Here is a 13,143-nt window from a genome sequence, read left to right as displayed (position 1 = left end):
TGTGTCGCAGACATAGATAGCCTAAACCAGAGACATGATGTCTACATTTGGTTCTCTGTGGTCCAGTGGTGGGAGGGGTGTATGTGGGTGATGTTATAGATGACCAGAGACGGACCATGTGTTGATAATTGTTGACCTGGGTGATGGTTCTTAGGAACGTATTGTACTGTTCTCCACTTTTGTGTCTGTTTGGCATTTTCCACAATTCAAAGAATTTGAAAAGCATCTTGAAACCAGGAAAAGGACCTGCAGGTCTGGCTGCCCACCACTGTGAAAACCAAACTCGTGAGGCACGTTCTGGCCGAGAAGGAACGGGATTTATTTAGGTGTCGACAACCTGAGAAGATGCCAGGCTCCTGTCTCCAAAGCCACCTTGGCATCTCCGCTGTCCCAACTGGGTTATATAGGGGAACCGTGGGAAGAGGGGGCTGAGGGAATTCTGGCCACGTGCGGCTTCTCAGCTCTGCTCTTGGGTGGTCTCACTGTAATCTCCAGCATGTGTCATCCTGCAGTTCCGCTGCTCCATCTCCAGTTCTACTGCTGACGGGACAGGCAGCATTTCTCCTGGTTCTGATGGGAACTGCTGTTGCCTGTCTAGTTCTTGTGGTCAGGGTGTTCCTCGGTCAGGCAGGAACTGTGACAACTGATGTGTACAAAGTACTCATAGGGAAATTTTTAATGCATGATTTTTCTATGAGTCTGTTAGTACAACCTATTCTATAATTATTACTTCATTAGCATATTATGTTTTTTTCATTCACTGTTACAATCTATTCATTAAGAAGCAACTCGTTGAGTACTGTGCTACGTTGCTGTTCTAGGTGCTGGATGTATCAGGGAACAAGAGAGTTGGTGATCTTTGCTTTGTAGAATGTGTATGTTCATGGGATGAGGGGGAGGGAACACCATAGAGTAAACGTGACCAATCCATGGATTTTAGGGTATGTTGGAAAGTGTCAAGCACTGTGGAAAAGAAAAAAGACAGAGGTCGGATGAGGATGTGGAATGATGGAGAAGGGAGCTGAGGCCTGAGCCCCAGGGAGTCAGGGCTGGGGAGGGACCTGCAGAGGAGTCTAGAGAGGAGCAGCAGTGAGGGGCGGAAGGAGAGGGGAGGGGGTTTTCGGAAGGAGGGAGGGAGCGGGCTGGTGTGGGCGTGTTCGGGAGGAGGGCATGCTCAGCTGTGTCTAGTGCTGTGGCTGCAGCTGTGGCTGTGGGAAGGGCTGTGGTCAGCAGACCTGCTGCCACCAGAAGCAACGCTGCTGGGAGGTGGCCCGGCCCGGCCTCTGGACAGGTGCTGCAGGTGACTCTCCCATGGGTCAGGTGCTCTCTCTTCCTGCCAGTCCTTCACCATCTGAGAGTCACAAGGCGGACATGAGACTGGTTCTCAAGCAGAGGAGCTTAATCTCCATCCCTTGGTTCATGAGTTCTTGCCTCCAAAGGAAAAGTACCAGCACAGAACTTCTCCATCCATTGCCCGTCAGGGTATGAACCCAATGATTCATACTCTGAATCAGAGTGATGATTTTCATGCAATGTTTTCTTGAAATTTCACTGTTAGAATGTTCGTTGCTATTTCTTCCCCCCTTTCTGCTACTGTTTTCCATTTCTGCAAACCTAAGTCATTTCTTTCTCAATAAACCATATCATATTGGCCTCAAAATCTCATCAACATCTCCTTTATTTTTCTTATCGGAATGTGCCTCACCCAAAGATGGAATTGAATCCGTAAAGTAAGACCCTGATGTTTGTTTGAGATGGGTTTGGTGTAATTAATGGATAATCTATCTCTAATAGGTTTTCACACATAGTTAAGATTGGGTGGCTTAAACTCTCCTCTTACATAAGTTAGAAAAAGGATTCTGAAAACATTGTATTTTGGAACTCAACATTGAATGCCTAAAGCAATGTCTATCTATTTAGGTCTTGGTTATTTCAGTTTGGTTCTGTGAACAGTTTAAAATCTGGTTACAGTTTAGTGGGATTATTTTATTCTATCACCAGTGCTAGTTAATGATCTGTTTGACATGTTATGGTTACAAATTACTAGTGTGGTTATAAGTGAATACATCTATTAGTAAGAGCTGTGGGTAAAACATTACCCACTTTGGTTATTTTCCATCCTTAGTAAACAAGAACATAGAAGTGAGGACATCACATAGCATCTCTCCGAGTCCCCTGCGGGGAAACCACATCAGGGCCCAGTGTTGGTAAACCCATCTTCCAAATGCAGTGCCTTTTCTAAATGTACTACTATTCCTTAGGATTTCTGCCCACATCTGCTCCGTGTGGAAAGTGAGGGCTGGAGAGAGGGGCAGCAGAGGGCCTCAGTGGGGTCAGATGGCTGTCCCGGGGCTGTGGAGGGTGCTTTACCCCCCACCCCCGTTCTTGCCCCCAGCCCTTACCCCAGGACCACAGAGGTCTGGTCCTTTCTCTCTCCCACTCACAGTGAGCTGATGCTCCAGAACTGCTGCTTTTAAAGCAGTGCGGGAGGTACTGGTCGGGGGCACGCACCCAGTAACAAAGGCACAGGTGCTTCCAGAGACAGAGAGGCTGCATGCGCCAGGGTTGCCCAGGACGGAGGGCACAGGGCCCTTCCCGCCGGGCCCAGTTTGTTCAGATGTCTCCGGAAGATGCCAGGCTTGCAGGGTGGGGCTGGTGTCACTCTTTGCTCAATGCCAGCCGTCACATAATGGGTGCCTTGAAGGAGCCCGGGATGGGTTTGGCGTAATTAGTGGATAATCAGTTACTAACATAAAATAGATAAAATCTCGTTGGGGTAGCTCTGGAGATCACCGACTCCGATGGACATGGCATTGGGCAGGACGGCCTCCTGAAGAATAAGAAGCGATGGGGGAGTAACCTGTCCGGTGACCTGGGACCAGAGCATCCCGGACCGTGGGAAGGGACCCGCGAGAGGGCAGGACAGGGAAGGCAGCGGGAGTGGGAGGTTCAGCCAGGTAAACTGGGTGGGGGATGAAGGTGGGGGGGAGGGTGGGGTGGGGTGGATTGTATTTCACGGTGTCGTTGTAGGTCATTGTGAACTTCAGCTTTGACTGTGAGTGACATGCAACTGGGATAGGGTTTGAGTTTAGAAAGGATGTGGCCTGCCTTACACTCTAAAATGATTGCCCTAACTGGCGCCTGGAGAATTTCCCTGTGGCAATTTCCCGGGGTGACATGACTAGATCAAAGATTGCCTGTGCTTTGCATAGTGACGACAGGCACAGAACCACCCTCTGTAAGGAGTGTCTGTTCCCACCCACAGCCCACGCTGCCTGCTTTACACCTGCTTCTCACCGAGTGCTGTTTCCATTCACCAAACAACATTCGATACAATTAAAGTAACATCATGTTAATATAGCAGACAAAAATCAATAGTATTTGTCTTAATTATTAATAACGTTGAGCATCTTTTTCTAGACACTATTTATTAATCTTTTATATTTTAAACTCTTTACTATTAACAAAATCCTCAGCAAACCTATATGATAAACTCCCATGTATCTGCTTCAATGACAATTCATGGCCAATTATTTTGAAGCCAATTTCTTTTTTTTTAAGATTTTTTATTTATTCACTTTTAGAGAGGGAAGGGAGGGGGAGAGAGAGAGAGAGAGAGAGAGAGAGAAACATCAATGTGCGGTTGCTGGGGGTTATGGCCTGCAACCCAAGCATGTACCCTGGCTGGGAATCGAACCTGCGACACTTTGGTTTGCAGCCCACGCTCAATCCACTGAGCTACACCAGCAGGGGCCATTTTGAAGCCAATTTCTAAGATACTGTTTTATACATACACACTTTATTATGTGTCTCAAAGAGGTAAGGACTTCAATGAAAGAACAGCCACCACACCACTATTCTGCCTCACAAGTGAGAACAATTTTTAATGTATTTTAATAATTAGTCATGCTCAAATTTTTCCAATTACCTCATTTAAAAAAAACATCAAGCCTCTTCTCTGACCACAATGCTATGGAAGTAGAAATCAATCACAGGAAGAACACTGAAAAATATACAAAGATGTGGAGTCCAAGTAACATGTTATTAAACAATGAAGAGGTCAACAATGAGATCAAGGAAGAAGTCAAAAGATACCTGGAAACAAATGAAAATGATGACACAACAACCAAAATCCGTGGGACACTGGGAAAGTCACCCTAAGAGGGAGATTCATAGCATTACAGGCCTATCTCAAAAAAAAAAAAAACAAGAAAAAGCTCAAATAAACAATCTAACTTTACTCTTAAAGGAACTTGGAAAAGAACAACAAACAAAGCCCAAAGTGAGTAGGAGGAAGGAAATAATGAAAGTCAGAGCAGAAATAAACAAAAGAGTTTTAAAAATGCTACAAAAGATCAATAAATCCAGGAGCTGGTTCTTTGAAAAGATACAGAAGATTGACAAACCTTTGACCAGACTCATCAAGAAGAAAATGAGACAGGACCCAGATAAATAAAATCAAAAGTGAAAGAGGAGAAGTAACAACTGACACCAAAGAAATGCAAAGGCCTATAAGAAAATATTACGAACAACGGTATGCGAACAAATTGGACAACCTGGATGAAATGGACAAACTCTTAGAAACATACAATCTTCCAAAACTAAATGAGGAAAATCAGAAAATATGAATAGACAGATTGTGCCTCGTGAAACTGAAGCAGTAATCAAAAAAGCTCCCAAGAAACAAAGGCCCTGGACCAGATGGCTTCACAAGGGAATTTTACCAAACATTGTTTGTCATCGTGTGCCTTCATTCATTCACTGGGGTTGCAGAATGGTGCTGTTCATTTCCCTTCCTCTCATTCCCTGGACGACTGCTGTGGGAAGAACGGTCTCCTCCTCCACTCTTTGGCTGCTCGGAGACGCAGTTCATTCAGGAAAGGCAGGATATGTGCCTGTTTCCCCACCATTTTTAAAAACCAGTTTCAAAGTAATGTCTTAATTTCCTGGGATCTTCCAAAGATAACTAATGAAGTTTGTATTTTATACTTCGGTGTTGTTATACACTATAAATTTAAAAGTATTTTATGTGTTTCACTTCATTGTAGCTATTATCCTTTTTCAGTGCTCAAATTGTCCTCCTGATAGGGTCCCGTTACTCTCTGTGGCTTCCTTCTCTCTCTGTGACCAGGTGTTCAGGGCTCATCGCGTTCATTTCACAACCCAAACTGGAAATCATTCACTTTTCAAGGAGCCTGGGATTATATTTCTTTGAAAATGCTTGATTCTATTCTTTGCACATCTTTTTGCCCATGGATTGGTAAAAGCTTTTTACATGTGAAGATATTAACCTTTTATTTGTCATATATAGTTTTCCCAGTTTTAAAAAATTTGAAGCTTTGTTTATGTTGATTTTTTTGTAGAAGTTTAAATGTTTTCTAAGTCATATGTATACATTTTTCACTATGATTTTTGGTTTTGGTGACATATAAAGCAAGGCATTTCACATTCTAGGAGTATAAAACTATTCTGCCATGTTTTATACTATTTTTATGGTTTTACTTTTGTGTTTTAATACTTAATCCGTCCCCAATATATGGGCATTTGATGTGATGTACCTTTGAGGGATACTGGGTTAGAAGTACATGAAACCTCTACACAATATTTTTATAATCATAAATCTATGAAAATTTTAAAACAAGAAAAAATCATTTTTTCCTTTCATTGTTGTGGTTGGTATCCAAGTTTATATTTCCAAATGGCTAGCTAAATGTTTAATTGCTTAGGTGTCTTAGTGGTGGATATGAGGTAGTTATAGAAATTATGCACATAATTGCCTATTATATGGTCATTACAAATAGTTTCTAAAAGGCAAACATTTAATATTAAGGGCAATTTATGTGATTAAATGTTAAAAATCAGTACTTTCCATGTTGTCACATAAATGAACAGGAAATAGCACCACATTTATTAAAAGGGAAAAGAGTGGATTAATGATGGAGAAATGTGGTGGATGCCACGTTAAGTACCGGACCAAATGTGACTAGTAACGGGATAAACTGTCATCACACATGACATCACCTGTGCTATAATTCTGGAAGTATGTAGAACCTGGGTTAGATCATGAGGGAACAATTGGACAAATTCATTTTGAGTGTGGTTACTTTGCAAAACAACTTGCCAGGTTGCCAGGACAAAAATAAAATGTTAGATGACCATGACTGATTAAAGTCACCTTAAAGTACATCTTTGATTAGATAGAAAGAATTATTAAAAATGCATCTGTAAATTACAAGACATTTTTTGGGGGTAATTGGAGAAATTGAAAATTGATTGTGCAGTACATAACAACATGTGTTACTCTGAAGTTTCTTGAGTGATAATTATATTGTGGTCCCACAGAAGAACATCCCTTTTGGGAAATATATGCTAGTATTTTGGGGGGTGAAGTATCATTTCTGCAGCTCACTGTCAAATTGTGAGAGACAAAGAACTAAAACTAAAAGTATGTCAAAAGGATAATCACTGGTATACAGGAACTTGTTTTAATACCCTTACAACTTTCCTGCAAGTTTGTTATTCTCCAAAGTAATTTTATGTATTTGTAATGCTGTTCACAATGAGATTCTGTTACTTTAAAATCAGAAAAAAAAATATTCAACAAGGAAAGAAAGAATACTCTGTTTTTTCCATTTTGCTTTCCCAACGTTTCACGTCAATTTCCAGGATGTGACATCAGAGAGGGTTAGGGTTAGGCAGGCCTGTGTGCCTCTGCGTCCCACCTCTCCACAAGTCTGTCCAAGTGCTCTTTCTGTTCATGGTGATCATGGAGTGCATTCTGGAACACTCCTCACTCTCTGATGGATGGATTCGGGGGCAAGTCCCTCTCCTCTGGGTGTTTCCTTAGGCATCTAAGGGACAGTTGTGGGTCTAATTCCCTGACAATAGAAGATCTTTCGGACAGAACTTGTAGGAATTGGACAACCCGCAGGGAATTAGATGAGGGTGAATTATGTGGCTGAACTAATGGGAATATAGGAATTCCCTGATTTCCCCCTAAACTGCTTTAATTCAGCCCATAGGAACCCCGAGAGAGACATTGAGGCCTTTGGCCCCACCGTTTCACCTGGAACCCCCGCTCCCACAGCCCAGCCCCGGAGCAGCGGAGCAGCGTGTGTGCCCGGAGAGACGCCGACGTCTGCCTGGAGCACTGCTCCCCGTGGCTGGGTGCCTCCGGGATGCGAACGCTTCTCAGGGGTGATGTCACAGGAGCACTACCCGGCTCGGTGGTGTGTGTGCATCCGAATCCTGCAGGATTTCCATCAGTGCAGCTTTTTCATCCCGAAATCTCCTACTCCCTTTTATTCCTCCGTAGGCGCCCCACACAATTCCTCCTCACACCTCACTGATCACACCATCCCCTCGACTGTTACAACCTTGGGGGTCAATTTCTGTTTGCACAAGTGATCTGCCCACCCTCTCCTCTTTTTGGAGGAGGGGGGAATATTTAATTATTGTTTTTTTAAAATATTTTATTTATTTATTTTTAGAGAGGGAAGGGAGGGAGCAAGAGAGAGAGAGAAACATCAATGTGTGGTTGCTGGGGGTCATGGCCTGCAACCCAGGGATGTGCCCTAACTGGGAATCGAACCCACGACACTTTGGTTCGCAGCCCGTGCTCAATCCACTGAGCTACGCCAGCCAGGGCACTAATTATTGTTTTTTTTTTTTAATTGTTGTTCAAGTACAGTTGTTTGCTTTTCGAACATTTAATGGATCTCCAATCATTCCTCCTGTAGGGATCTGCCCCACTCTTGGACAGCCTGCGGTGTAACCCCAGAAGTGGATTTGTTCACATTTCGTGCAGAAATAAAGGTCTAGGTTAAGGAGTGGTGGTGTGCTGGCCTGTTACAGAGAATGTTTAGATCGTGGGTACCCCTGGGGTCGGCCAAGAACCTGGGGGGGGGGGGAATCAATCTTTTGTTACTAAACTAGGGTTTTAAATTCAACCGAGGCAAGCCACTTGTCAAAAAGATGCCCTTCCCAATCAGGTTTACATTGTGTGTGCAATCCGTGTCTTCCCGAAACTGTTTGGCCTGCGGAGGGATACATGTGCAGAATCCTGGCAGGCGCTCTGATGCGGCTGGTCGGTTTTGTCAAATTTGTGTACGTGCTTGGCTACTACTGTCAGTGTGCTTGAGGTCTTCTTGAAAAAAAAAAAAATTTCAGGTCACAATTAGATGAGGAACAGAAAAAAACATCAAAAATGCTCATGTTGATTAGCGTAGATCTTCCCGAAGGAGTTTGTGCTACAGTGAATTCAGGTGATCCAGGAAGGTCTCTTTTCTCCCTGCTCACCTTGCCCGCCCATCCTCCCTCAGAGGTAACCACCAGATAAGAAGCTTTTCTGAGTCACGATTTTGAGGATGATTTAGCATAGTTTATTAGACATTTAGAAGGCCGCTGTGTAATAACTAGAAATACAAACCAGCAGTGGAAAACCCAGGAGTCCCTTGTACTTAGAGAGGGGAAAGGCAGGCATTGGAGCACATGTACTGAGCAGGAGCCCTGGAGAAAATCCTGAGCATCTTGATCCTACTGATCTGAGGTCAAGGCTGTGGGGCTGCTCTTCCAGCACTGGGAGGTGCTCACACCTTTGAATTGCGTTACTCCTGCTGGTTTAGACATTTTGCAGGTGTGAAGTCTTGAGCCACCCAAAGCAAGAAGGAGAGGCCTCAATACAAGGTCCCCCCGCACAGCCCAACCTCATGCAGCAGGGCAGGCGGTCAGGGAGCAGCAGGGAGCCTGGGGCAGAGGCCAGGCCGGCCTCCCTCAAGGGCAGTCGAACAAAGTGCTGTGGCCACCAGAGCCACCAAGCCATAGGTGAGCAGTTCAGATGGTCTCCATCCCTTTCTGTCGGAGGGTTGTAAGAGGTTTCTGCTGTCCTTCTCGAGAAGTGAAGACTCACGGACGCTTCCAAGGATGAGGGACTCAACCAACAAGTTATGTCCTCACGGTGTGGGAGGCTGGAGGTCCCAGATCAGGCTGCGGGGATGGTCTGGTTGTGGGAGGGCTCTCTTCGTGGCGTGCACACAGCCACTGTCAAGCGATAGAGGTATAGTGGGGAGCAGACGGAGGGGGGAAAGCCTTAGCAGCCAGAGCAAGTGGAAGCCCCAGTAGTCCCTGCTGACTCGCCACCTAGCAGCAGCACTGCCTCTGGCAGCAGCACTTCCTCTGGCAGCAGCCCTTCCCACAGCCGCAGCCACAGCCACAGGAGCCACAGCCGCAGCCACAGGAGCGGCGGCAGCAGCAGACCACGGGGACGCTGCAGCAGCCCCCACAGCAGCCACAGCAGCAGGGGCAGCAGCGGGAGCAGCAGCCGACCCGGTAGGTGCTGCAGCCACCACAGCCGCCGCCACAGCCACCACCGCAGCCGCCACCGCAGCCACCGCAGCCACCGCAGCCGCCACAGCCACCACCACAGCCACCACAGCCACAGCACCCCATGGTGTTAGTAGAGCGGACTCAGGAGAGGCGAGCAGGGAGACTCAGGAGGTGAGGGAGGTCTGATGCCCCTCCTGCAGGGGGCGCCCTTTTATACCGTCTTCCCTTATTTTTTAGCCCAATTTCCAGGGAAGAATCTCACAAGACCTTCAATTTACTTCCTTCTCGAATTCCTTTGCTATGATAACATTGCTATTTTTAACTCAGCAGCCTCCTTGGAGACAGCCGTGTGCTGCGTCTTAGTCCAGAGGTAGAGAAACGATAGACTGAGTGTAGGAAACCAGGTCGTGCCAGCGGCCTGCAAACGGTGCCGGCGTCACAGACGTGGACCGGCGTGGCCATTCCCGAGTCCCCCTGCAGGCGGCGTCTCCAGGACCCCGGGCCGTGGAGAGGGAGGCCTAGAAGCACCCGCCAGCCTTCTGTTTGATGAGAAGTAGATCAAGGGAGGGCATTTCAAGGCTTCCTTCTCCAAAGGAAAGCCCGTGAACCAGGTGCAAGGTGTGAACCCGGGGACACCAGTCCTGGGGGAAAAGCAGACCCATCCAAGCAGGGTTGTCTCGGATCCAGAAGCTGCAGTTTCAGTTCCAAGAGGTGCGGAGGAGTCGTCTGCCCTACAGGGATGAGCCGGTCTGGCCTGAGTTCTCAAGACAGCGAAGCAAGAGCGTGCCTCGATGGGCGACTGACCGCCCCCACGGGCTGGCTGTGCAGGAAGTGGAGGGCATCGGGCACAAGGAAGCGGCTCATTTAAAATAAACTTTTCCCCGGACCGCGGTCGGCCGCGTGCTGAGCCTGGCCACAGGTCTTCACCCCGAGAGGCAGGAGGGGACGCCAGCTGCTGGTGCGGCCTTCGCTTTCACGTTTCCAATGACTGAAGGGACGGACAGCAAGCAGAAACTTCACTCCAGGAAGCTGCCTTAGGAGTCGGCTGCACAAAATGATATTTTTGGCATCTGGCATCACATGATTATTATGTTTGAAATTTCTAATAACCCCAACATTTCTTATAAACAAAGAAACTGAGACCCAGAAGGAGTACGTCTCTGTGGTGTCTTTAATGGTGAGATATGATACGAAATAAAACACATTTAAAGATGTTTACCCTTTCTGTTTTGAATTTTTTTTGTACCTCTTTTCTTTCTAGAGCTTTTTTTAAAAAGTAATTTAGGGGTGTATAATGAACCCCAGTAGAGAGAAAACAATCTTTTTTTCTAAGCTATGATGACTAAAAAGTGTATACAGAAACACAAGGATTTTACCTGGCTCTACATTCATACTTTCATGGTTATAAAAAAATAAGAATTATTCTGAAATATTTTAGACATTTACTTAACTCAACAGACTTCTGTTGAGCACTTGCAAAGAGCCAGGCACTGTTCTGGGCCCTGGGGCAAAACATACGCACGTGCTTGAGTTCTCAGGGCTCCAAACTCTCAGAAGTGAGTTCTGGTCCAAATTTAGACCTAAGAGTGGAGTCCAAGTTCAAATGAACAACATTACCCGGCAAAGACTTCAACCAGGAAGGACACGAGAGGCCTCACGAGATGTTTTATGGGAAGTGGGATAAACAACAGGACGCTGTTTCTTCTGGGTTCAGCTCGTGGGGTTGGTATAAAAGGGCACCCCCTGCAGGAGGGGCATCAGACCTCCCTCACCTCCTGAGTCTCCCTGCTCGCCTCTCCTGAGTCCTCTCTCTACTGACACCATGGGGTGCTGTGGCTGTGGTGGTGGCTGTGGCGGCTGCGGTGGTGGCTGTGGTGGCGGCTGTGGTGGCTGCGGTGGCGGCGGTGGTGGCTGTGGCTGCAGTACCTACCGGGTCGGCTGCTGCTCCCGCTGCTGCCCCTGCTGCTGTGGCTGCTGTGGGGGCTGCTGCAGCATCCCCTTGGTCTGCTGTCGCCGTCGCATCTGTGGCTGTGGCTCGTGTGGCTGTGGCTCATGTGGCTGTGGCTGCGGCTCCTGTGGCTGTGGCTGCGGCTGTGGGAAGGGCTGCTGCCAGAGGAAGTGCTGCTGCCAGAGGCAGTGCTGCTGCTAGGCGGCGGGTCAGCAGGGACTGCTGGGGCCTCCGCTCGCTCCCTGGCTACGCTTCCCTCCCTCCGTCTGTCTGCTTCCCCTTGTCTCCCTGGTCGTTCCGCCTCATGGCACTGTCCTCTTGGTTCTCATGTTCTAAATCTAAATAACGTTCACTGTTTTTAAGGTAGCCACGTGGACATTTCATACAATGTCACCCAAGGAAAACAAATGGAGAATATATTGATTACTGAGCTCAGCAAGATGTGATAATGATTTCTACTGTGTTTACTTCTTTCCGTTCTTTTCTGTCTATGCATTGAGTCTTCTTGCTGTTGCCTACACGTTCTGTCCTTACCGTGGCCATAGACTCATTCTAAATGCTCTCCTAAAAATCTCCCAATAAAATGCAAACATAAACTCCAAGCCGTTTCCCTTGCTTTATTTTTAGAGCTACTTTTATTGAACTACTGTTAATTATGGTCTCCCATGGGATGGGCCGGTCAAAGATAACACAGATAATTATGCCCTGGTATGATTTATGATACAGCACCGCACGCATAACCTCGAACGCAGGTCAGAATAGTAACAAACATGTCAATAGGTCTTGATGCCGTGTGTCATGTCTGGGTGGGGCCTGGGTGTACAGGGCAAAATAGCTTTAAGAAAGAGATGACATTTGGGTGGGTAGATTTTGAAGAATTAGGAAGGTTTTGACAAGTGGAGAAAATCGGAGACAGATATTCCAAGAAGAAGGGCAATGGTACCATCCTTGGACATGGGGCCTGGGGAGGAACCTAGCTTCAAGTGGGGGCCTGAGGTGGTGGGGTTGAGGAAAGGATTGCTGCCCTTACGAGAAGAGGAGGACACCCCAGAGCTCTCTCTCTGCCTTGCGGACTCACAGCGAGAAGGTGGCATCTGCACCCCAGGAAGACAGCCCTCACCGGACGCCAGCCGCAGTGGCAGTCCGGTCTCGGGCTTCTAGCCTCCAGACTGTGGGGACGCAAGGCTTTGCTGTTGAAGCCCCAGTCCGTGGCATTTTGGTCTGCTGGCCTGAGATGGCTAGTACAGTCATGTAACAACACGTAGTGACCTCTGTCCTTTTCTGAGAGATGTGGGCTCCTGGACAAGGTAGCCCATTTAAAAATTTATAATAAATATGGTCAACACCTAGGTGAGGAACGGGCCATTTCCTCTAAGGTTGTTTGTCTCACTCTGTAAGGCGTGGAGGTTAAGGGGGTTGACCACCTAAAAATGTGGTCTCATAAATTACACATTATCTCCTCTCATAGATCACTCTGGTCCTATTCATGAAATATATTTTTTAAAATTTTATTTATGTATTTTTAGAGAGAAGGGAAGGAAGGGAGAAAGAGAGGGAGAGAAACATCAGAGTACGAGAGATACAATGATTGGTTGCCTTTCACATGCCCCCAAACGGGGACCTGGCCTGCAGCCCAGGCATGTGTCCTGACTAGGAACCGAACCGGCAACCTTTTGGTGCACAGGCCAGCACTCAATCCACTGAGCCACACCAGTCAGGGCTAATGAAATACTTATTCTATTCCATTGGCATGGACATTTTGAGAAGAGGCAGGTCAGTTTGATTTGCTGTATTGGCTAATCTAAGAAGATCTAGGCTTGAAAAAATTGTTTTTTGGTCTATTTATCTAATCTTAACCTTTTTCATTCATT

At 46.7% G+C, this 13,143-nt stretch overlaps 1 protein-coding gene across 1 annotated transcript; it reads left to right on the top strand.

Annotated features, from left to right (window-relative positions):
- The first annotated feature begins 11,146 nt into the window (after window positions 1-11,146).
- Window positions 11,147-11,473, top strand: LOC123827792 (small cysteine and glycine repeat-containing protein 2-like). The gene has a single exon (XM_045852268.1). It carries the CDS (start codon window positions 11,147-11,149, stop codon window positions 11,471-11,473), a length of 327 nt encoding a protein of 108 aa, XP_045708224.1.
- The last annotated feature ends 1,670 nt before the right edge of the window (window positions 11,474-13,143 follow it).

The sequence above is a fragment of the Phyllostomus hastatus genome, unplaced genomic scaffold (genome assembly GCF_019186645.2).
Source record: "Phyllostomus hastatus isolate PE091 unplaced genomic scaffold, TTU_PhHast_1.1 phas_contig_137, whole genome shotgun sequence".
Lineage (NCBI taxonomy): Eukaryota > Metazoa > Chordata > Mammalia > Chiroptera > Phyllostomidae > Phyllostomus > Phyllostomus hastatus.
This window is presented reverse-complemented; position numbering and strand designations above follow the sequence as displayed.

What these genes read in the sequence shown, in the direction of transcription:
- LOC123827792 (XM_045852268.1), top strand. Translation starts at nt 11,147, where the DNA reads ATGGGGTGCTGTGGCTGTGGTGGTGGCTGTGGCGGCTGCGGTGGTGGC.